Source organism: Lontra canadensis, unplaced genomic scaffold, assembly GCF_010015895.1.
Source record: "Lontra canadensis isolate GAN:19392208 unplaced genomic scaffold, GSC_riverotter_1.0 scaffold66, whole genome shotgun sequence".
Taxonomy (NCBI): Eukaryota; Metazoa; Chordata; class Mammalia; order Carnivora; family Mustelidae; genus Lontra; species Lontra canadensis.
Window position 1 is genome coordinate 3,880,069 of NW_022631060.1, and position 23,834 is coordinate 3,903,902.

At 55.4% G+C, this 23,834-nt stretch overlaps 1 protein-coding gene across 1 annotated transcript; it reads left to right on the forward strand.

Annotated features, from left to right (window-relative positions):
• The first annotated feature begins 424 nt into the window (after window positions 1–424).
• On the forward strand, window positions 425–13,821 carry NAA40 (N-alpha-acetyltransferase 40, NatD catalytic subunit). Its single transcript, XM_032879326.1, has 8 exons — window positions 425–527; window positions 6,263–6,358; window positions 8,161–8,213; window positions 11,574–11,669; window positions 11,749–11,907; window positions 12,080–12,163; window positions 12,621–12,698; window positions 12,981–13,821. Exons 1-8 carry the CDS (start codon window positions 522–524, stop codon window positions 13,120–13,122), a joined length of 714 nt encoding a protein of 237 aa, XP_032735217.1. The 5' UTR covers window positions 425–521; the 3' UTR covers window positions 13,123–13,821.
• The last annotated feature ends 10,013 nt before the right edge of the window (window positions 13,822–23,834 follow it).

Sequence of the window (23,834 nt, forward strand, 5' to 3'; positions counted from 1 at the left end):
CAAAGAGCTCCCCCGGTGCCCGAGGGTTTGCAGGAGGGGCTGGGGCGTCCGAGGTCAGGACGCGTTTGGTCCTGTGCGAGGGTGGCTGCTTCGCTGGCGGTCCGCCCGCCGCGGAGGCGAGGAGCGCAGGGGTTAGCGAAGCCACACACCCAGCCGCCAGCCCGCGCGCTTCTACCGGCCAGGCGCGGCCGTTGCCATAGCTACAGACACAGCCGGGAGACGAGGGGGCGGGCCCGGGCACTACGTCATTCCTAGCGCGACGCTTCCCCGCGCCTCCCGCCTCTTTCGGGTGCGAGACCCTCGGCCCGCCTCCCCGGCTCTCCACCTGCGCGCTTCCCCCGCTCGCGCCCTCCCCCGCTCTGCGCCGGCGCGGTGCCCGCCAGGGCGCGCAGGAGAGCCCGCGAGGCGCATGCGCGGTGCGGGGCCCGCCGCCGCTCTGGTGTCGCCGACGCCGTCGCTGCCGTTGCCGCCTCCCTACCGGCAAGTGTGGGAAGGAGGAGCTGAGGGTCGCCGCTGCCGCCATGGGGGTGAGTGAGGCAGGGAAAGGAGACGCGAGGGCCGGCAGCGCTCCCCGTTCCGTTCGTCCCCCTGCGCCCCCATTGTTCCTTGACCCCCCTCTCACGTGACCCCGACCCCCTCCGGCCTCACGTGACCCCCAACCCCCACATGACCCGACTCCCACATTCTTAGCATCCCCACACCCGGCGCAGCCCGGAGATCCCTTGGGGAGCCCCCTTCTCCGGGCCCCACCCCCTTGGGTGTCCCCCGCCCCTCGCGTCGCGCCCCCCACCAACCTTTCTGACTGACCTGTTATCTTCTTGACCACCCCCTAACCCCCGGGCGGACCCTGGGATACCCCTCGCCCCCAGGGGTCACCCATCACCTGGCTGTCACCGGCTTCGCGTCTTTCCACCTCCTAGGCCGCCCCTGGCTTGCAGGGAACTGAGGCCCAGAGAAGAGGCACCCAGCCAAGGTCACACAGACAGTGAGCAGGGGCCAGACCCTGCCTCGGGCCTCCCCAGCCCTCAGCCACTGGCTGTGCTTCCCGCAACCCCGATACTCGGTGAAGCGGGGTTCCCTACACCCTTTCCAAACCTCTCCACCAGGATCCTCCTGCTCCTAAAACGCCCTCTTCCCCTCCAACGGAGGCCTGCTCTCTAGTCCTCCCAGATGCAACAGAGTGGTTTTGATTATTCCTTGGGTCGTTAGTACTCTTAAGTGCTGCAGGTGGCTTTGCAGGGGGAAGCTGTGCAGAAGATGAGCAGGGAAGGAATTGATGGGGGGTGGGGAGGGGCACTGATGGCTCCAGACCCAGAAGAATAGTGACCACCTGTTCTGTGTGTGGCAGCCTGGAGGTGCGCCCTTCTCTGGCATGAGCCGATAGAGGGCTGGGCAGAAATTATTCAAATACTTCTGTGAACTCACCTTCCTAAGTTCCAGTTAGAGTAGTATCAGTCACTCTCCTGAGAAGGGAACCGGTGCTCCCTGGTACTGTATAGTTTTTACCTGGACTTTTTACCACCTTTAAGGAGTCCTGACTTGGGACCCAGAGATGCCTCCGTTCCAGCCCCATCTTCCTGGCTAGCAGCGTGATACTGTGCCTGTGATGTGGCCTTTCTGAATTTGAATTTCCTCCTCTATGTAAACTGGATGATGATACCCGCCCCCCTCAGAGAAGAGAGGATTAAGTGAGATAGTGGATGCGTGAAATCGTGGCTGTTGTTTCTGCTTGTATTCTCAACCTTTATTGGAGTTATCTAAAGTAGATCTGTGCTATTTTTAACCCATTACTTTGTCCCTACTGTTGTTAACCTAGATTTTCTCTCGGGTGATAATTGACTGAACAAGTCAACTTGTTAGGCCAAAACAGTAGTTCTGATCCATGTCCAAGCACTTCAGGTAATCCATGTCGTCTTGTTTCAGCAAGGAATTTGGGGTACAGTGTAGTTCGTGTGTAGAAAATCAAGGCGTATTTAACCCAGGTTTTGGTGAAAGGTCCCAAACCCCAGCTCTTGTTGAAATGAGGTAAAAAATCTGTGTCCCTGGGATCATTCGGTGTCTACCCAGCATCAGCCACTGCAGACGGGGCAGCAGACAAGAAGCAGAACATGCCATTCTGGCTCAGCACTTCCTTTGTTGGTTGAGTTGAAAGAGCAAGACTCAGCGATGCTGCGACCCTTGCTTCCTTTTCCTCCTGTTCCTCATACTCCCCAGATGTGTTTCTCAGAACGGCCCCTGCCTAGTCTCTTCTGGCGTAAAACTCATTGCAAAAAAAGAGAGACTTGAATCTTCCTCCCTGGAACAGTGCTGGAACCCTGTCATGATCCGCCTTCCTCCTGGGTGGGGGCAGTGGACTCCCCACCTCCGTGTCAGGAAGGTCGGTGTTTGTGGCAGGTGCCATCGAGGGGGAGGGCCCTGCTCCACTAGACAGCCGACCTCAGGCTAAGAGACCTCAGCTGGGTCACCCTTCTCTTCAAAGTTCCTTCACCCTCGCTGCCACAGACATGTTGTCTTTTTAGGAATTGGAATGTAGATCTCTGGCTCCCTTCCCCAAAAAAGGAGGGTTTTTTTTTTTTTGTTTTGTTTTTTTCTGGATCCTGGATACTTTGGGGGGTGAAGGCTTGACACTGAAATCTAAGAGATGCCAAATCTCTTGTCTGAAAGGTGCCTCCTGCCCCCATCTGTGCGCGTTTTGGTTTTGAGTGTCTCTGTGAGACCTGGCAGTCCTGACTGCATGTGGAGATACTGCTTCGAGAGAGCTCTCAGGGGGAGGGTTTTCCCGGCTGCAGGTGAAAACACCTGCGTCACACTTTAGAACGCGTGCTGCACACGTGCAGTTGATGTCGTGGAAGAAGCTTGGATGTTAGGGTTCGGACCTGGATTTGAATGTTGGCTGAGCCATTCAACAGGTATGGACTTAGTACCTGCTGTTTGCTGAGCACTGACTGGGTGTGCATTGGCTAATGAAGCCGGTGTGACCTCTGGCTCGTGGAGTGTTACCGTCTGGTGTGAGTGGAGGGAGAGGGTGGCATGGAGAGACCTCTCTGAGAATTCTGTTCGCTGGCTCTGTGACCTGAAAAGTTCTCTAACCTCTCTGTGCCTCAGTTCTCATCAAAGAAGTGGGCACACATAACTTGTTATTATAGAGGCTAAAATAAAACCTGTTTATTAAAGCATTAGCAGAGTGTGTGATGTTAGTGGATCCTCCTAACCAGAAGTCCTTATTTTTTATATCTAGTACATTGTATCATTTTGTCCTCATAACAGTCCTGTGAGGTAAAGGCATTGTTAGTCCCTTTTACTGATGAGATCGAGATCCAGAGAAACTAAGTGACTTGATGAAAAGAGATTAAGTAACTTGCCCACCCAAAGTCACACAGCTTCTAAGTGGAGGAGCTGAGAATCAAATCCAAGTCTCTTGACTCAAAAATCCCACACTCTTTTTATTATATAAAGCTCCCTTGGGAAAGACACTTAACCACAATGAGCTTTACTGTTCACTGTGCTTATTTCCCATTTTAATTAGGAGAATTTTCCTGTGTCCCCGCAGGATAGCTTTACCTACATGAGGCAGGGCAAAGCTAATTGGAACAGCAGGAGACCACTTTTCCTAGTGTGTGCTAGGTTTGAGGGAGAGCCCCTGCCTGTCTGCCCTGGGCTGCTACGGCCTGCCACATACCCCGTGCGCGGGCAGCTAGGCACGTAGGGGTCTCTGTCATCCGCCGTCCCGGGCCACGGCAGCCCTGAGCCTCACACTGAGGATTGTCTGGCTGGCCCATTCCCTTGGATGAATGAGCCCGTAAATCTCCTGGAGGCCTGGGGGCGGCCCTCCTGCTGCTTATGCTTAGGAATTACTTACTGCTTGTGCTTAGAAATGAGATGCTGTGGAGCGCACCCACGTTTCAGTGCTTTCTGGGTCCCGGGAGTCACACTCGCCTTCCAGCACCTTTGATCTTTCAGCTCTGTGTTGTGTGGAGAGAGAACTAGGGCGCAGGGTGGGAGGGGGTTGCCTCTACCCTAAGGTGACTTCTGACCTGTCCTTTCAGGGAGTCGGTGAGGCCAGCATCCGTGTCCCCATTTTTCCGGAGACGGACTTGCTTTCACAGGTCATGCGGGGGCAGCAGGAGGAGCATTGGCCTGGCCCGAGTGATGCCAGGGCTCATGTTCCTTCCTGGAGGTCGGCTGTCTCGGGTTTCCGTTGCCTCCCTCAGAGCAGAGGTAGGGCCTGGGGCAGCACCGAGCTGGCAGGGTGCGTTGTCAGCCGTTGCTGAGCCTGAAGTGATGAGAAGTGAGTTGCCGAGTGGCTGCCTTAACATCTGCGGAGGCCTGGACTGCATCTGGGCAGGACTGAGAGGAAGGGTCTGTTGACATTGATGTCGGCCTTCCCACTGGAGACAGCGGGGCTGGTGGAACAAACACTAGGTCCGGGGCCCAACCTCTGGGAATAAGTCCCCCTCTGCCATTTGTTCTTGGGGGAACGCTATGCCTTTGAGCGTCCGTTTTCTCACGTGGGAATGGAGGTGCTGGTTTTTGCCCTGAGAACCGAAGCAGACGTTTGCGGAAGTACTCTGCGAGCTGAGCGCCTTTCATGATGTTGTTTTGAAATTCAAACCCCCGGAGGAAAAGATGGGTGCTCTAAAGCCTGTGTGTGGTCGAGGGGGCCTGGTTCTGTCCCCTCCATTCCTAGCCTTACGGAGACAGTCTGTGCTCTTCTGTCTGCTCCTTGCTTGAGGGGGTAAGGGATGGGAGCCCGGGGCTCAGCAGCATACAATAGCTGGTGTAGGATGAATTGACCCCTAGAAGAGCAGTCCCTATGAGTTCTTTATGTCTGGACTCTCGCCCCCTGGTCCCTGGAAATAAGAATTAGACAGTGTCATTCCCAGAGAGCTGAGGGTAGAATTTATCCCGAGAAACTTTTCCAGCATCTGGCTTTTCCACTTCCCCTTGGCCGGTGCCAGCGTCAGGGCTCAGGTGCATTTGGAGGGAGTACAGCCTCTCTCCGATGAGCTCAGGAAACAGAGGTGGAGTCAGAAGAGGAAGTGAAGTGCGTCAAAAAGCAAAGCCATCCCGCCAGTGCCTTCAGGTGCCTTTGGAATTTGGGCTGGGGGGGGGGTGAGCAACTCTGGGGGCACGTGCTGCCCTGGTCTTCCTAGGGAGCGAGAATGAGAACTCTCCTTGGTTGTGTGCGATGCCAGAGTAAGTCTCACCGGCCTCCTACCTCAAGGGAGGTTTTATGAGCCTCATGCACCTCCTGCAGACGAGGGAAGCAGACACAGAGGAGGACTGGTTGGGGCCCGAACACCACTCTGCAGAGCAGGAAGAGGCTCTGGGTAAGGTCTGTCAGATTCCAGAGCATGGGCTCTTTCTCCTGTGTTACTAGCTTTTTACAGGAGGGTGACAGGATCTGTAGGCCTGAGAGACCCCCCATGGGAGCCATAAAATAGGATTTGCTCTATATGCGGTTAAGGGTGGTTTGCCATTGGAGCCCCTGTGCAAGGACATGCTCCCTTTGCTCCTCCCCCACGCCCCCCGCTGCCTGTGTGCCCTGCACCATGGCCTTGCAGACCATGTATCAGCATGGCCTCTTTCCGCGGGTGAACCCCTTGAGGCCCCCCTCTGCCCTTGTCGTTATTGGGTGTGCAGGGTGCCTGCTGCTTAGGGCCCTTGGCCGAACAGTGCTTCTGGGGAACATTCTGTCTCCTTAAGCCAGAGAGCTCTGGTCTCAGCTTAAAAAGGGGACCCGGCACCCAGAGGGGCTCCCCCAGACCAGATCTTTGTCTTCTGAAGCTGGAAGACACTGAGAAGGCTTTGAATAAACCTGTCCTTAGGAACAGCTGTCAGTGGCTACCTCAGATGGCGTCTCCTCCTTGAAACCTGCCCTGAATGTATCTAAAATTAGTTGTTCCTTCCTTAGGAGCGAGTGGATGAGTGCGTATTTATTAGGCACCTGCTGGGGGCCAGGCCCTACGCAGGTACTGTCATGTGCTCTCACCGGGTCCTCACAGTGACCCTGCTTCCCCAGGGTCAGTACTCTTTCTGACACGGAAGCTGAGAAGTCTGGTGATGGCTCCCGAGCTCTCACGACGAGAAAACATGTGCGTCTTCCCCATCCCAGCAAGTGTGCAGCAGCCAGGGTTGGCAGTTCCTGCCACTGAGGACAGGCCTGTGGACTCAGGGCCTGACTCTAAGGTTCCTCAAAGGGAAAGAAGAGTCTTTGGTTGGCCACAGCCCTTCCAGCCAACTTTGCTTTTCCCTGTTGCAGAGGAAGTCAAGCAAAGCGAAGGAGAAGAAGCAGAAGCGGTTGGAGGAACGAGCAGCCATGGATGCCGTCTGTGCCAAAGTGGACGCCGCCAACAGGGTGACTCCCCTGCTTCCCAAGTCCCTTCCTCCTAGAACTTGAGCTTGGTTTTTCATTTGACTTCTTTTGGCGCCACCCTGTGGCAGAATTTTGTTACTGGCCGACTGAGGAAAATGAGCCGAGCCTGAGAGTTGCCGGGAGGGCCAGGGATTGGCCTAGGTGTGCAGGGAAATGGGAATTCAGATGAAGTGGCTGGGGGTGCCTGGCTGGCTCCGTGGGTGGAGCGTGGAGCGTGGGGTGCTCCATCACAGGGTCTTGAGTTCCGGCCCCACCCTGGGAGGGCAGCCTACTTAAAAAAAGAAAAAAACAAACAGAAGTGGCTGCTTCTCTCTGTGGGTCTCCTTCCATAGCAGTGGAAGAGGGTCTGGAGAAAAAGAAATTTCTTTTTAAAGATTTTATTTATTTATTTGACAGAGAGAGATCACAAGTAGGCCGAGAGGCAGGCAGAGAGAGAGTGGGGGAAGCCGGCTTCCTGCTGAGCAGAGAGCCCAGGACCCTGGGACCATGATCTGAGCCGAAGGCAGAGGCTTTAACCCACTGAGCCACCCGGGCGCCCCTCTGGAGAAAATTTTGTTAGGATTTTGCATTTTGGAGAGGAAACGTCCCTGGTAACATATGGTATAGTTTTCTCATTCATTCCTTCAGACATTTATTTACTATGAAGTACCAAAAACTGTGCTGGCACAGGGGGCAGGGGCAGCAGCCTGGTTCAGGGGCCAGAGTCCAGGAGGGAGGAGTGGTGAAGCGGACCACCCAGGCGGACCCCCGAAGAGCAGGCTTGGCTTTCAAACAGGACTGAAGAGGCTCTGGCCATCCTTCCTGCTCCCATTCCATATCCATTTTTTTGTTTCTCTCTTTTTTTATTTTTTAAAGATTTTATTTATTTCACAGAGAGCATAAGCAGGGGAAACGGCAGGCAGAAGGAGAGGGAGAAGTAGACTCCCTGCTGAGCCGGGAGCCTGATGCGGGGCTCAATCCCAGGACCCTGGGATCATGACCTGAGCCGAAGGCAGAGGCTTTAACCTACTGAGCCATCCAGGCGCCCCTTTTATTACCTTTTTAGCCCACCCCATAAGCAGTCTACATTTATAAAGAGGTGGTTCAGGGACATGATTGTGCCATTTTGGGTTTTTGACACGGTGGAGTTAGTTGGGGGCTTCTTAGAAGTACGCAGGTAAGGGGCACCTGGGCGGCTCAGCCAGGTAAGTGTCCAACTTTTGATCTTGGCTCAGGTCATGATCTCAGGGTCTCGAGACCCAGCCCTGTGCTGGGCTCTGCGCTCAGCATGGAATCTGAGATTCTCTCCTCCTCTGCCCCTCCCCCTGAGCCTGCACACGTGCACAGGCTTCTGAAAATAAATAAGTAAAATCTGAAAAAAGAAAACGTTTCAGAAAAAAGAAAAAGAAAGTATGTGGGCGGATGGGGCACCGGGCTGGTTCAGTTGGTAGAGCAGGCAACTCCTGATCTAGGATCACGAGGTCAAGCCCCACAGAAGGGAAGTTTGCAGGTGGATCACATGCCCTCCGGTTTTGGGGTCATGTGAGCTATAGGCCAGTATTCGTGTTAGGCTAGCAGAGTCTCTCCTTACCTTGTGAAATGAAGCTGACTTAACTGTCTTGGGCCTCCTTACTAGACCCTGCCTGCATGTGCTTTCAGAGCCAAGGCAGATGGAGCGCTGTCTGGCGGCTGCTCCTGGGTCGAGGGCCAGGCCTCCCAGCGTGGCTCTGCACACTGTCTTGCTGCAGGGAGAGCCTGTGACTGCACCGTGCGTGTTTGTGCTACTCTTTTCTTTCCCTCCGCAGCTTGGAGACCCTCTAGAGGCTTTCCCAGTGTTCAAGAAATACGATCGAAATGGGTAAGTGTTTAGCACTCCTAACTGTTGTCTCCTTGAGTGAAGGAATTCACTTTCCCGGAGTGTGCTTCCTCCGACCCACATTTTCTCATTTTTTTGTTCCGAAAAAGGAGAAGCTGTGTTGAGTGTCTTGATACAAAAGCGCCTGGTTAGGTGACAGAGAAATCTGTAAATGAACAAAGATTGCATCATCTTAGACTGCTGTTTCCTTAGGATTTGATATTCTCTCCAGGTGTAGAATCATAGAGCTGACTGCCTTCAGCTCAGGTCATGATCCCAGGGTCTTGGGATCGAGCCCCGCATCGGGCTCTCTGCTTGGCAGGGAGCCTGCTTCCTCCTCTCTCTCTGCCTGCCTCTCTGCCTACTTGTAATCTCTGTCTGTCAAATAAATAAAATCTTAAAAAAAAAAAAAAAAAAGAATCATAGAGCTGAAACAAACTGGAAAACTCGTCTAGGGGGCGCCTGGGTGACTCAGTTAGTTAAGCGGCTGTCTTCCACTCTGGTTATGGTCCCAGGGTCCTGGGATCGAGCCCTAGGTCAGGCTCCCTGCTCGGCGGGAAGGCTGCTTCTCCCTCTCCCACCCACCCTGCTTGTGTTCCCTCTCTTGCTGTGTCTCTCTCTCTGTCAAATAAATAAATAAAATCTTAAAAAAAAAAAAGAATTAAAAAAAAATTGTCTAGGCTGACTTCCTCCTTTTGTGCAGAGGGGAACCAAGGCTCAGAGAAGCTGAATAAGATTCCTAAGCCATGTAGTTTCCCTGGCTGCTGAGGGGGCTTTTAATTCCCAATCTAGGGTTCTTTCCGGGAGTGTATGGTGTAATTGTTAAAAGCCACTTACTGGGGCGCCTGGAGGACTCAGTGGTTAAGCATCTCAGGTCGTGATCCCAGGGTCCTTGGATTGAGCCCTACATCGGACTCCCTGCTTGGTGGGAAGCCTGCTTCTCCCTCTCCCATTCCCTCTGCTTGTGTTCCTTCTCTCACTGTGTCTCTCTCTGTCTAATAAATAAATAAAATACATTTTTTTAAAAAAGCCACTTAACTGGCTGTATGACCCTTGACCCTGGACTTAACCTCTCTGTGCCTCCATTTTCTAATCAGCAGTGGGTCTGATAATAGATGGTTTGGGGAGGATTAGGTATGAAGTGGCTCGTATCTGGAGCTTACCAAAACCTAGGTCAGTGTTATCACTACTGTTACTGCTACTAATCCAGTTTCCTGCTGTAGGATCTGGGTTAAAGCCCCCTTCCCCTTTCTGTCCTTCTGGTTTATAAAATAGGAAGCATAATCTGTCTTATCAGAGCTGCTCTTGGCTTAGGGAAAAATGGGTTATGGTTTTAGAGAATCACAGCTATGGGTTTGCAACAAAACTGTTCTTCTGATTAATTGTATTCAGACAAGGCACACTCCAGACAGCCCCATTTTTTGGTCTGTTGAACGGAGTGATGAAGCCAGACTTGTAAGGTCATTTTGAGGAGGAAAGAGGATTATGTCCAGTTCTGTAAGTAGCAGCTGGTTTGAGTGTTTCAGTGAACAAGACAGACGGATGTAAATATATGAACTATGAAATGATCACTTTATTTTTTTAAAAGGTTTTTGTTTATTTTATTATTATTATTTTTTAAAGACATTATTTATTTATTTGACAGAGATCACAGGTAGGCAGAGAGGCAAGCAGAGAGAGAGGAGGAAGCAGGCTCCCTGCTGAGCAGAGAGCCCAATGGCAGGGCTCTATCCCAAGACCCCAGGATCATGACCTGAGCCGAAGGCAGAGGCTTTAACCCACTGAGCCACCCAGGTGCCCCAAAAGATTTTTGTTTACTTATTTGACAGAGAGAGACACAGCGAGAGAGGGAACATAAGCAGGGGGAGTGAGCAAGGGAGAAGCAGGCTTCCTGCTGAGCAGGGAGCCTGATGTGGAGCTCAATCCCAGGACCCTGGGATCATGACATGAGCCAAAGGCAGACACTTAATGACTAAGCCACCAGGTGCCCCATGAAATGAACATTTAGTAGGTGACCCTATGTCTGCTTTTCGCGGCTTTGTCTGAATTTCGTAGTACCACGTTAATGTGTCCTTCCTGTGATCAGATGTAGTACAGTTTCTCCAGTAGCCTCACCTTTCAGTGTCTGGGAAGTCCTCTGGCACAGTTTAGAGATCCCTTACTGTGATGTCTTCTGTGTTCCATGTTCCACATTCCTATTGACTTTCAGAAATACTGGAACAGTTCTGAAGCAGGCATTGCCAGCTAACTCTGGGCTCCTTTGGTGCCTGGAATTTTGTGTGATTTGTGTGGCTGTGATCCTGCTTTAATGTACTTAAAGAACTCAAGTGGAAAAGAGAGAGAGAGAGAGAACTCAGATTAGTGGAGAAATCATACCTCTAGACCAACCTTTGGAAAACAGACGGCTGAGCCAGAGGGCAGGCCATGTTGGGGTGTTTCTGACTGTGCCATGGCCAGCACTTCCAAAGAAAGGCAGACTCTTCAGAGCCAAGATGCTCCGAATTTACAAGACTGAGCGCATGTGCAGCTCATATGGCGGGCCAGACAGCAGAGGTGACAGTCATTTCGAATGGGGACATTCTCTGAGGGGTCGTGTCAAGGGCCATTGGAAGGGCCTGACCTGGGACCTGTTTAAGGACTTCGTGTCACTGACTTTGGTCCTGTCAGAATGTGGCACTGCCTGGAGATTGGGGTTCCACGGTTCGGCCACGGAACTGAACTGTGCTTTACTAACGTTTCTTTTGGAAGTAAATAAATGATGAGACCTTACTGTCTGCGGCATTTGTGAGTGTGAGAAAACCGCGTGGGGTTGGACCCCGCTCCACCTGGGTTGGTCAGCTGAGAACACCTGCTGTGTCCTCAGAGGAAATGGCAGGCAGGACCCCTCTGGGGGGTTAGGGACCAGGCCTTCTCAAAAGGCCTGAGGTGACCCAGCCATTTTCAAGGTGCTGTGGCTGCCCAATGAGGAGTCAGTTCAGAGACTAAATGCCCACGGGCAGGAACTAAAGAATCCGAGAAGACTTCAGGATTCATAGCGAAGCATGGCAGAGGCTGGAGAGAGCAAAGCGATAGCAGAGAGGGATGGAAGTTTACAAAGTGCAGACACCGGTGAGGGCCTCGCAGGGCAGGAAATGGGACTGTGGTCAGGGCGGTGGGCCAGCGATGACAGTTGTCAGTCTCAGCCCGAAAGTCTTCGTTCCTTCAGCGGCACCTTCTCTAGTCACGACCAGGAAGGCAGGGCACAAGCTCGGCTTCTCTCTGGGTGAGCCGAGACCAGGCCCGAGGCGCTGGGAGGTCGTCTGGGCAGCGGGCCGCCCGCAGGCCTGCCGCCGGCTCCACTCGCCACCCTTCCGTCGTCTTCAGGTTAAACGTCTCCATCGAGTGTAAGCGAGTGTCTGGACTGGAGCCAGCCACCGTGGCCTGGGCCTTCGACCTGACCAAGACCAACATGCAGACCATGTAAGCGCGCCCTGACGGGAGGGGGGCCTCGCTCCTCCCCTTCCGGGCCTCCCCGCCCTGACTGCCCCGTGTGTCCCAGGTATGAGCAGAGCGAATGGGGCTGGAAGGACCGAGAGAAACGCGAGGAAATGACAGATGACCGAGCCTGGTACCTCATTGCTTGGGAAAGCAGTTCGGTGCCTGTTGCCTTTTCTCACTTCCGGTTTGACGTGGAGTGCGGGGATGAAGTCCTGTACTGGTAGGAGCCCCAGCCTGGGGTCGGCCGTGGGGAGGACGCACTGGCGCTGCTCTGGGCACTCAGCCGCGTGGCAGGGTCTGCTGCGCCGGTCCGGGTCTGCGGGCTGCGGGGGCCCCAGGTCCTCTGATGGGCCCTGCCTCCCCGGGCTCACTTGGCTGCTTTCTTCACACAGCTACGAAGTGCAGTTGGAAAGCAAGGTGCGGCGGAAGGGCCTGGGGAAGTTCCTCATCCAGATCCTGCAGCTCATGGCCAACAGGTGAGGGCGCCCCGTGTGCCGCTGTGTTGGACTGATCTGCTGTCATCCACACTGTTCTCTGAGCCTCGCTGGAGGACACGCCTCGTAGGAATGTTTCAGAAGAGAGGCATCTAGAACCCTCTCAGTAAAGCTACTCTCCTCCCTGCCGGGATTCCCGTTTTTGTACGTGTGGCTCCAAGCAGCAAGTGCTTCTGAGCGCCTCTTGTGCCTGAAAAGTGGGGTGCAGAGAGGACGTGGCAAGGAAGCCAGCTCAGTGGGGGCCCGATGCCCACGCGGTCTGATCAGCCCCGGAACGGAAGCAGGGGGTGCTGTGAGCGCCCAGCACGGAGGCTAGATTGGGGCTCAGGGGTGCGCTTCTCAGGGGCAAATGGGAGACAGCAGGCAGAGACAGAAAGAGGAGGCATGAGTTAGCCTCTGTTTCTCTTCCTGGAAGGTGTTCTCTCTGCTTTCTTCTCAGCACACAGATGAAGAAAGTGATGTTAACTGTATTTAAGCACAATCATGGTGCCTACCAGTTCTTCCGAGAAGCGCTGCAGTAAGGAGCTGGGCCCGGGTGTGGGGCCCTCTGGGTGGTGGGGGGTGCCTGCCCCGGGGGGCTTTCTCCTGGTCCTGACGCTCATTCATCCTGAAGGCTGAGATCCTGGTCCAGTGGTCCGGGGGAGTGGCCTTGGGGTTGGGGGGATGGTGCAGGCATGCCCTGGGGCCACGCCCTCACTCCTACGGGTCTTGTGAGTGTGGCTGGTAGAAAAGTTCCTGGGCTAGGAAGGAAGGCCGTCAGCTGCCCGCAGCCAAACCTCTCCGCCTGCCTGCCTTGCAGATTCGAGATCGATGACTCTTCCCCCAGCATGTCTGGTTGCTGTGGAGAGGACTGCTCCTACGAGATCCTGAGCCGGAGGACCAAGTTTGGGGACAGCCAGCACTCCCATGCGGGCGGGCACTGTGGCGGCTGCTGCCACTGAGCTCCCAAGCTAGAATGCTCTCTCCAAGGCCTGTCCTCTCCCTGGGCTCACGTCGCTGGCCAGGTGCCCTCAGAGCTGTGGCCTCCTCAGCCCTGCGCGTGCCCGGCTGCGGCCCAAGCGCACAGGACCCCGGGGTGGAGCGGTCCGAGCCGCCCGTCCTCCGTCCTCCTGGAAGGACCGTGTGCGCTGAAGGAGCAGAGAGGAGAGGTGCTGAGGGAGGGGCTGGCGGAGGCCGGGCACGACGCGGACCCTCTCGCAGCGGCTGCCTTCTCACTCGGCCCTTGTGCCCTTGAGCACGAGGTTCCCCAGCTGCTCTGCAGGTGGATTCCTGACAGTCCCTCCCCTCCCCCTGCCACACACACACTTGGACAAATGGGCTGTTTTATACCCATCTTTAGAAAAGTCCTGGAGCCCCGGGTCAGGGTCTGGCTGGTCCCCAACGAGGACTGGACCGGGTGCAGGCTCTGGACGTAGAGACCGGCTTCGGAGGGAGTCCGGTTTTGTAGCCGAGTGCTCTGAGGGAGATCAAGGGAAGGTCTCCTGTGCCATGACACTGGGAGGCCAGGGAGCTCTTTCTAGCTGTGCTTCTGTGGACGGACACTTAGTGTGGAGGCATCCCAGGGGACCGGCCCGGTAGGAGGAAGGTTCCATCCATCTCCTCGTCGTCGTCGATGGGAGGACCAGGAGCAAGGTGTGGCTGGGGGGGTGGGTGTCCACACACACCCCGCCCCCAGGAAGAGAGTTGCTTCTCTGGGCTTCCGGACTTTGCTGCTTTCTAGCCAAACCTCTTGATCTGGCAGTGACTTGAGCTGTCCCGTCACAGAAACAAGCCAGAGGTCCTGCCAGTTCCTCTCCGTCGCCCCCCACCACTTGTCCTCCCCCAACTCACCTCACCCAGTACCTCTGTTCTTACTCTCAAGGGGAAGAATTACATTAGGGAGCCCTTCATCTTCCCCCAGAAGGACCCCTCGGGTTCCCGGCCTCTTCAGTGCTGTTGCCTCTCATATCTTGGTGCTGATCGCTCTCTGAGGGGGGCGCTGCCCTCCCTTTGCAGAGAGCCCCCAGCCAGCAGCAGGCCCCACTGCCTGCACTCCCCAGCCTTGCCCCTCGCTGCCTCAGTGAGGCCTGGTGCCACCGCCCTGGCTGGCAGCCCCCCAGCTGCGGCAGGAATGCCTCTCGGTGGCCAGACCGCTTCTCTCCTCTCCTCTCCATCTCCAGTGTCACCCTGTGGCCTCGGACTGGAGCAGAGGGAGAAGGCCTTCCTCTTCTCTCACAGGATAGGGAGACTGTGGGTCAGGGCTTACACTTGCCCTGGTCTCTGGGCCTTGTGCCCCTTCCAGGGAAGAAAACGACCAAATCCTTATCCAGGAAAAAGCATCTGCCGCCTCCCTTTGGACCTCCTTGAGCCGTGCTTTAGGGAGTGTCTTAAAGGTTCTAGCCTTTGTGCAGTTGCGCTCTTGGAGGTCTGTCTGTCCCGACTTTACAGTCTGCCCCACGCTCTGCCCTGACTCAGGTGGTCTCTGCTGGCGGGTCTCCCCGGAGCTGATCTTCCCCACTTTCCTGCTCGTGCAGGGGCCTGTGCGCTTGGCCTCCCCTGCCCAGCCCGGCCTTCCGCAGAGTGCTGTGTGATGCTGTTGACCCCGCGGGCAGCATGCGACGGGCACTCCCTCAGAGAAGGCCTTGCAGCTTTCCACTGGAGTAAGCCCGTCTCTGCCCCTGCCTTCCGCCTCCCAGGGGGTTCTGTGGGGGGAGGGGTGGGGGGCATTTTAAATTGCTGGGAGGGTATTGGTGGGCTCCTTCTAAGAATCATGGAATGACAGAAGCATGTTTAGGAATTTTTTTTTCCTTTGATCCCTGTCTGTTGACACAGAACAGATAAATATTTATTGTCTTAGATCATGGATTTCTGATACCTCCCACTCAAGGGGCTCAAAAGGAACCCCACTGTAAATTCCTCATAAGGTGAGTTCAGTGTATGTTTTCTCTGCACTCGTCGGACACCTGCCACCGAGCCCACCGGCAGATGGAGGGCTCAGTGCCACACCTGCTCCTGCAGCCTCTGCCGCCCGTTTCCTGCGGGGCGGCTCGGGGGCCCGCGTGGGGGCAGGAGACCAGCAGCTCCCTGTGTTTTGGTGTTGGGCCCGTCCATGTCTCAGACATCCGTCTTTCTCCACTTCCCCAGGTCTTGGTTTTGAGAAACAGAGCAGGCCTTTTGTTCTCCGGCTGTTTTGTGTGTTTTGTTTGGGGCATGTTAAAATATTTTTTAAGATTTTCCTTTCTTTTTTAGTTGTATTCACTCTGTTTCAGGTTATTTTTGTTGACGTCAAATGTGTGTATGACATGCATCTGGTTCTTTTTAACCCTTTCTGGTTTTTGTTTTTGTTTTTTTTTTTTAGAGGAAATTGAAGATAAACTCCTTGATATATATATATTTTTTCTTTAGCAACTTGTTATCACTGGAATCAAAGGGAAAAGTGATCTCTTTTTGCATTGGTTGTATTTGTATGTCACAAATAAAAGATACTTTGTTCAGCTGCTGGGATCGTGTCCTGATGCTGGGGTGCCATGGGCAGTGTGGTCTCGGGGGACACCCCAGGCCATCACACTGTCCCATTGTTGGGCCGAAACCCTGGGAGGCACGAAGCTGTGCGGCCCCATGCCCCTTGCTGCGAAAGAAGCCTTGGCCTGAGGAAACTTTAGGGTGTCTGCGGCGAGCAGTCAGAGGGGGGAATGTGTGTGCCACTTCCCACTGGCCCTGGGTGGGGGTCAGAAGTCTTACAAGGGATGTCTGCTTTGCATCTTGGACAGAGTCCCAAGCCAGGCGTTGCAACATTTGACATTTTGGCTAAATGTGTGTGCACTTGTGTGGGAGTTCACTAGGTTGAGTGTGTCGGTGTTTCTTTCCTCCCTTTTATACTGTCGGCTTACTCCGAATATCCCTCTTCTCTTAAAAAGATTCCAAAGCCCTTTTCCCTCCACTCACAAAAGAAAAAGGCTCAGAGGAAGGGTAACTGATCAGGCCTGACAGGACAGGAAAGTTATGAGCTGGGAGAGGCTCGGCCCCTGGCATGTGACAGACGGGGCTACGCAGCTTCTCCCGGGCAGGACTCTTGACAGTCCCTGGCCCTGGGTGAGCTGGGAGGAGAGGCAGGAAGTAAGCTAGGACAGGGCTTCCGGGGTTCAGAAGCACTTCCTGTGGACACTGCAGGGGCCAGCCTCACCAGGCTTCCGCTTGGTGATCCTATCTGCTAGGAGGTGGGGGGTAGCGGGAGGGAGGAGGCCAGGGGGAGCCCCGGGCCACGGGGAGTATTGTGCTCAGGCAGGGCCATGATCTGGGGAATGGGGAGCAAGGTTAACAGCTGTTTGGTGGGTGTCTGTATGGGTGAGACAAGCCGTCCCCAAGTGTCCTCCCTCCCAGGGATGGCTTGTGCTGTTGCCTTACCTTGGGAGCAGCAAGAGAGGCATCACAACCCTTAGGAAGGGAGAGAGCATTTCACTGGGCTAATCATACAACAGATTTCCCATGTGACAAAATTCTGTCCCCACCATCCTCCTGCCCAAGTTCTTTGTTCCTTGCAGGCTGTTTTAATCCCAGGCAGGAATTCCTTGGAATGACATCCATTTGTCACAGGGCAAATGGGCAGGATTGGAAGGGTATGGACCCCCTCCTTGGTCCCTGCTGCCTGGGGTCTGTGCCCACCTCTTTGGTCCTCCAGTGAGTGCCTCCAGCCCTCCCTGTGGCTGCAACAGAAGCTGCTTCTCTCCAGGGGTACGGGGTGACACACCTTCGGCGAGCTGACAGGACAAGAGGCACCATCCCCGCAGGAGAAGTTTTCCCCTTCACTCGGGGCATGAGCTGGTTTGAAAAGGACTGTTTTGCCAGTGGAAGCAACCTGGTTGCCCTGTGATTTCTGCTACCAGGTTTTGAAAGTGTCTGTTCGACCGCCTTGATCTTTGTGGTGCGGGGGACTGTGATTTCCCGTGCCCAGTCCGCAGTGCCCAGGTACACGGTGGCGCCCAGGCAGGATGTGGTCGGCAAAGGGCTCTGTGGACATCAGCACCACACTTGCTGATGGAGTTCTAGGTCGCCTCGTGGATCCAGGCACCTGTCGGTCTCAAGGCCCTGTCCTCCCTCTCAGGGCTTGGCCTAGAGAAACAAAGCTGGCCTGTTGAGAAGGCCAAGATGGAGGCGTGGCCGTCCTGTGGGGACACAGGCTTGCTGCAAAGGAGGCCTGGAGGAGGGTGTTGGGACTGCGGGCAGTGCCGGTGGCCCGTAGTGATGACTCATCCGTCAGTCAGCTTTGTAGCTCTTTCCAGAGCCCAGCGGGCGGCTGAAGCCCTCTGGCCCTCACTGTAGGGCTCCCTACCTTGGCTTTTCCTGGACGTCCCATGTGATCTCCCCATCAACTGGACGGGGAAGAAGGAGTGATGGGTTCAAGGGGAGGCAGGCTGTGCCAGAGCTCACCGGATGTCCCAGCTTCAGAACTTGCAGCCCACTTAGTCCGCTCAGACTTAGTCCCCTCTGCATCCCATCACCCGCCCAGATTGGAGAGCAGCCCCCGAGCGAGCCCTCCCACAGCACGTGCGCACACGGGGCTTCCCGTTTCCTGGAGGGGCCCGTGCGGAAGCAGAGATGAACCTGTAAACCCGCGCTGTGGCTCTAGGAGTCCCTGCTGTGCGATCTTCATCGGAGGAAGGTGAGCATTTGCCATGGGCCCGCAGGGCCCTGGAGGGCTCCCCAGGCTGGGACTGAGGTCCGACCGCACTGCCCGTGCTTAGGTGCTTAGTGTAGACCAGCCCAAAGGTAGCGGGAAGGGCCCTGAGAAGAGCCTGAGGCTGTTTGTCTTGGAGAACAGGTTGGGGGGTCACAGCCAGGGGCCAAGGGGAGGGAGCTGGAGCTGGCAGCCGCTGCCTCCCTCGCCCCCCGCTCCCCCGGGACTGGGTCCAGCCCTCTTCCCTGAAGGATTGTTTGCTCCAGGGCCCTGGAACGGAAGGAGACCCCGTGTTGCTGGGGGTCTTGCCCTGGTCCGGGAGTGGAGGCTTGCAGGGAGTAGGCCTGGGGTGGCCTCCTGACTCTTCCCCTTCCACCAGTTGTGACAAAGTACCCAGTCTCCTTCAGCAGGATCTTCAGGAGCTAGTGAGGCCCCGGGCAGCCTGGGGCCCAGTGCTGGGGGTGAGGGTCAGAGTACAACCCTCACGGAGGGGCCCACAGTGAGTGCTGCCATCCCTGGGGTCCGGTCTGATGCCCGGAGAGTAGACTGAGAGGGGGACCAAAGAGGTGGCCTGCACTCCTGGGCAGCTGTGCCTGAATGGTGGGTACAGGCAGTGAGAAGGGACAGGGAAAGTGGCTGGAGGAGTGTGGGGGTCCCAGGATGGGGCTGTCAGGTACAAGGTCTTAGGACCCTCTGGGAGCCCGGCTGAGAGATGGGGTATCGAGAACAATGAGAAAGAATGAGGGACTTGTCCTGGGCTGCAGGATGGAGAAAAGGCCAGGGATCCTGTGGCTGAGAGAGGAACTCAGGGTTAGGAGCTGGGGGGTCCAGGCTAGGGGTCCAGAAGGCAGAGGGTCACTACAGGAGAGGAGTGAAGCCTGGGGCTCTGGTACACTGATCCTCAGGGCTACAGCCAGAGGCAGATGGCAGCGGCACACAGACTTGGCAAGAAAGGTCAAGGCCTCTACCGTGACCTGGATCATCTTTTCCCTTTTGGCCTTGAGGTAGACTGAGGCCTCCATCATGATCTGGATCATCTTTTCCCTTTTGGCCTTGAGGTTGACTGAGGCCTCCTTGAGCAGCGCAGGATGCTCCTTTTGGCCCAGGCCCACCAGCACACCCTGGGGAGATGGGGCTGGGGGTGGGAGGGGTGCTTGGGTGTGCTTGGGGGGTGGTCCAGCCTGGCAGCTCCACAGCTCCTCTGGTCCCAGGTACCCATCTAGATCATGGAGCCAGGAGCAGCTTTGCAGACCTGACGAAGTCCTCCCGGGAGTCCTGTGGGCTGTCAGCCGTGGGGAATGGGCAGCCCCTGCCATGCCTGTGCCCCTGGGCTTCACCAAGCCTGAGTGTCTGTAGCATGGAGCCCATGAGCGCCGTCACACATGGCTGCTGGCTGTGGGCCGAGGGCTGTGGGCCGGAAGGGGTTAACCTCGGCTTGGCTCCTGGAGAGTGGAGGTGGGGGGTGGCTGAAACTTTCCAACCAGCTGCCACCCCCTGGGGTGCTGGGCAGGACAGCTGCATTCCACTGGGGAGAGCAGCACCCCCTTGTTGCTCTACACCTCCCTCCCTCCCTCGCTCCCTCCCTCCCCAAGCTGTCTGACAGCTGTGCCCCAGGAAGAGCAGATGCCCCTCCGGGCCTGCACCCACCCTGGTGACTCCTTGCCCTGCCTGGACCAGTGCCAGTTTAGGTTTCCCTGTCAGCCTTCGCCTTCTGGTGATGACAGCCCCTCCTGCCTCTTTCTCCTGCTGGACTTTGCAGGAAAGCCCCCATTTTGCAGATAGGGGAACCCCTGAGAACCAGGAAGGGAAAGGGCCATTCTCTAGGTAACCCAGCAAATTAGTTTGGGATCTACAGCCCCTTCTGGATAGGGCCTCTGATGCCACCCCCACCCCCAGGAGACAGTACCTTCCAGGCCTGTGGACAGGCTATGGCTGTCCTCAGGAGAACCCTGGTGGGGGGCTCCCTCACCCGTAGCCCTCCCCTCTGCCCGGCCTGGGTCCAGTGCCTAGCACCCACTCCACATGCCAGGAGGAGAATCTAGGCCAGGTTCTTAGCAGCTCCGGAGTGGGGGGGTTAGGTGCTCTGGGAGGTGGTGAGCTCCCGAAGGGGTGTGTGCTGCGGGAGGGGGCATCTGAGGGCGCAGCCCCTCCCCAGGCCTCATGGGTTCCATGTTTGGACAGAGCCGCTGTGGGGCCAGCACCTTGAATAAGGTCCCAGGCCCAAGGTGGGGGTCCCCGGTGTTTCTCTTGCCTGTATGGCTGGTGGGGCCGGGTGGGGCAGCTGTGAGATGGGGGACCTAGTACCTCCTCAGCCCATATATGACCCTCAGGACCTTGGGGGCCTGGATGGTGACGCTGGTCTCAGGAGTGGGGACCAGCGTCCCTATCCAGCCCCAAGGCTTGCGATCTATTCCTACTGCCCCATTCAGGGAGAGGGGAGTGGGGGGACAGTCTGGGCCCTGGGATCAGAACTAGGACCCAGACTGGGACCTCTAGGCCTCATGCCCATAGAGTGAGAGCCTTCCAAGAATCTGAGTATGTGTGTGTGTGTGTGTGTGTGTGTGTGTGTGTGTGTGTGTGTATGTGTGTGTCCCCTCCCAGTCTTTTATCCTTGGGCACCTACCTCTCTAGATATTTAGTTTTATGACAATGAGATCATATCACACATTTGTTTTCCTTGCATTTTTCTTACCTGTTTTGAACTTTTTAAACTGAAGTGTAGCAGACAAACAGAAATTTGCATAAGTCGTGAACAGACAGCCACACTCGTGATGGAATCATTGCAGTGAACATGATTTTGTCACTAGCGGGCCTCTGGGGGATCCTGTGCCCTCCCTCCTCCCCCCAGGAGTCCCACCACCTGACATCTGCTCCCCTCCCCCGCTGCTGCCCTTTGTTTGCGGTGGGGGGGGGGGACTACGCAGTCCTCAGCGTGTCTCGCATGTCTCTCATGGCTTCTTCCGCTCCCCAGCACGTCTGTGGGACGCCCCTGCTGTCTGTGGCTGTAGCGTGCTCTCTCGGGATTCTGCTCTGTGCTGTTTTGCTGTATCGGTGCACCACGTGGGGCTGTCCCTGGCTTGGGGGACAGGTCCCTGGAGGGGGGCTGGGGCCAAAGCAGTCCTGTTGGTAAGAATCCGAAAGGCAGACCCAGGTGCAAACCTGCCCTGGGGTTTGTAGACTCAGGGGCGGCCCTCAGATCCCACCTGGCTCTTCCTTCCCAGCTTCTGAGAGAAGCCGGATCACCAGGGCGATGAGGAGAGCTGGGACACAGAGCACTGAAACCTCTCCTTTGCCTCCTGCCAGAGAATGTGTGGTTCCCCAGGGAGTAACCCAGGGAACCCCAGAAAGGCCCGCCCTAAAGTCTCTGGGCCTCCTGCCTGGCTGTGCTCTAATCTGGGCATTATTGCTTTGGCAGAAGGACAAAGCCAGTAGGGCAGCAGGGAGGTCCCTGCCCCTTCCTTCTCCCAGTGACAGATAGCCACCAGTGTCTGATGCCCCTAGGCTGTGCCTCTTGGGATGGAGGTGGTGGGGGGGGCGGTTTGGAAACATCTGTCTTGGGCTGTTTGCCAAGGCCCGGGCAAAGTGAGGGAAAGGGGCCTGGTAGCTGGGGGGTGGGGCTGGGCCCAGACCTCAGGGATGTCAACAATTGTCAGGAAGGGGAGGAGGAGGAGGGGAGGAGTAGAGAAGGGTCCTGGGTAGCTCAGGGCCTGGGAGCCCTGTTCCTCCAGAAGTTCGGGCACAGTCTGTTGGGGGCACTCTGGGTCTGTTGCTACCTTTCTGTGAGCCTCCCCCCGACCCCGACACACACTCCCTGCCCCTCTGGGGCTGAGGTTTCTCTTCCACAGCCGCTGTTTTCCCAGTCTCTCTGATGCAGGCAGGCTGGGTCCAAAGACCCAGGGCAGGGATCGCCCATAACCAGTCAAGAGGGGCCTCAGCTTCACACAGGATAGAAACCAAACACGAGCCAGAGAAACTGGAAACAGTTTATTGAGTAGTGTAAGTGACAGCTAGAGACTGGCAGATAGAGTGTCTGGGAGAACTTGGAAGGGAAAGGAGAGTAAGTTTCAGCATCACTGGGGATAGGGATTTGTACTGGGAAGGGATCTAGGGTACACGTCCCTTCAGGAATCTGGGGTAGGCTCAGATCACAGGCTAGCATCAGGCGAACAGTAGGTGTGATCCATAAATTACTGAAGGTAGGGGTATTGATGCCAGTGTCAGCCAGGGTTTGTTGGAAACTAATGGCCTGGAACGTGTTTGGAATCTGGCTCTTAGGCGTTACCAGGTGTTTTGGACCTAGGACAAAACTCAGAGGATGATTCTCTTCCTTACTTCCCCCTTGAAGTGGGTACAGGTTCTTTGGCTTATTCAGAAATGGGGCCTAGAGGAAAAGAAAAACAGCGGAGACAGAGCCATTCTATTTTTTTTTTTTTTTAATATATAGATTTTAAGTAAACTCTGCACCCAACATGGGGCATGAACTCACAAACCTGAAAGCAAGAGTTGCATGCTCTGCGGACTAACCCAGCCCAGTACCCAAGACAGAGCTGTTCTAAAATGAAGTCGCTTGGGGCACCTGGATGCCTCAGTTAGTTAAGTGTCTGCCTTTGGCTCAGGTCCTGGTCTCAGGATCCTGGGATGGAGCCCCGAGTGGGGCTCCCTGCTCAGCAGACAGTTTGCTTCTCCCTTGCTTTGCCCTTTGCACATGCTCATGTTCTCTCTGTCACTCTCCTCTTTTTTTTTGTTAAAGATTTTATTTATTTATTTGACAGACAGAGACCGACCGCAAGCAGGCAGAGAGGCAGGCAGAGAGAGGAAGGGAAGCAGGTTCCCTGCCCAGCAGAGAGCCTGATGCTGGGCTCCATCCCAGGACCCTGAGATCATGACCTGTGCGGAAGGCAGAGGCTTTAACCCACTGAGCCACCCAAGCACCCCATCTGTCGCTCTCCTCTTAAATAAACAAAATAAAGTCCCTTATAAAAAATAGAGGTAATTAATTAAAAATAAAATAAGGGGCACCTGGGTGGCTCAGTGAGTTGAGCCTCTGCCTTCGGCTCAGGTCATGATCCCAGGGTCCTGGAATTGAGCCCTGCATCGGGCTCTCTGCTCAGCGGGGAGCCTGCTTCCCCTCCTCTCTCTCTGCCTGCCTCTCTGCCTACTTGTGATCTCTCTGTCAAATAAAAATTAATAAATAAATAAAAATAAAATGGAGCCCTCAATTTCCCTGCCTCATCTTGCCATCTCACCCTACCCCACCCCCACCCCCTGCCAGAGTGTCTGATGCCATTGCCCACGATGTCCAAACTGGAACTTCTGGAAACTCCCTCTGCAGTAGCTTATGTGACCATTAAAAGCATGGGTTTTGGAGCAGATAGACCTGCCCTGGAATCCTGGTGAGGCAGCCTTGTAGCTGTGTTATCTTGAGCAGATCAGATCACCCAGGTCTCTAAGCTTATTTCCTCATTTGTTAAAAAAAAAAAAAAAAATTAAATTTGAAATAATAGCAATTCCCTCGTGACGTGTGCCGGCTTCTTTGGGAACAATGGCGAACCAGACACATGTTCTGCGTGGCTCCCAATCTAAGGACAGAGACTGACCTTGTGGGTAGTGCTTAACAAAGGTGGCACAGGCTTCCTGATGCAGTGCCACCCTCCCTGCCACTTCCTATCACATCAGAGCACTTTGGATAGCTTCTCATTAAGTGCTTGTTTATTGTCCGTCTCTCCCCTCTGGAATGTCAGTTCTGTGATAAAGGAGTCCTTGTCCACCTTGTCTGCAACAGTTCCTGGCAGACAGTAGGGACTAGTAAATATTTGGCAAATAGAGGCGCCTGGGTGGCCCAGTGGCTAAGCGTCTGCCTTCAGCTCGGGTTGGGATCCCAGGGTTCTGGGATGGAGCCCCACATCTGGCTTCCCACTTGGTGGGGAGTCTGCTTCTCCCTCTCCCGCCCCCTGCTTGTGTTCCCTCTCTCACTGTCTCTCTGTCAAATAAATGAAATCT

Excerpts from the sequence above, each read along its gene's own strand:
- NAA40 (XM_032879326.1), top strand. Across the intron at positions 8,214-11,573 it reads AAGAAATACGATCGAAATGG|GTTAAACGTCTCCATCGAGT; the intron begins GTAAGTGTTTAG and ends CGTCGTCTTCAG. Across the intron at positions 11,908-12,079 it reads GGGGATGAAGTCCTGTACTG|CTACGAAGTGCAGTTGGAAA; the intron begins GTAGGAGCCCCA and ends TTCTTCACACAG.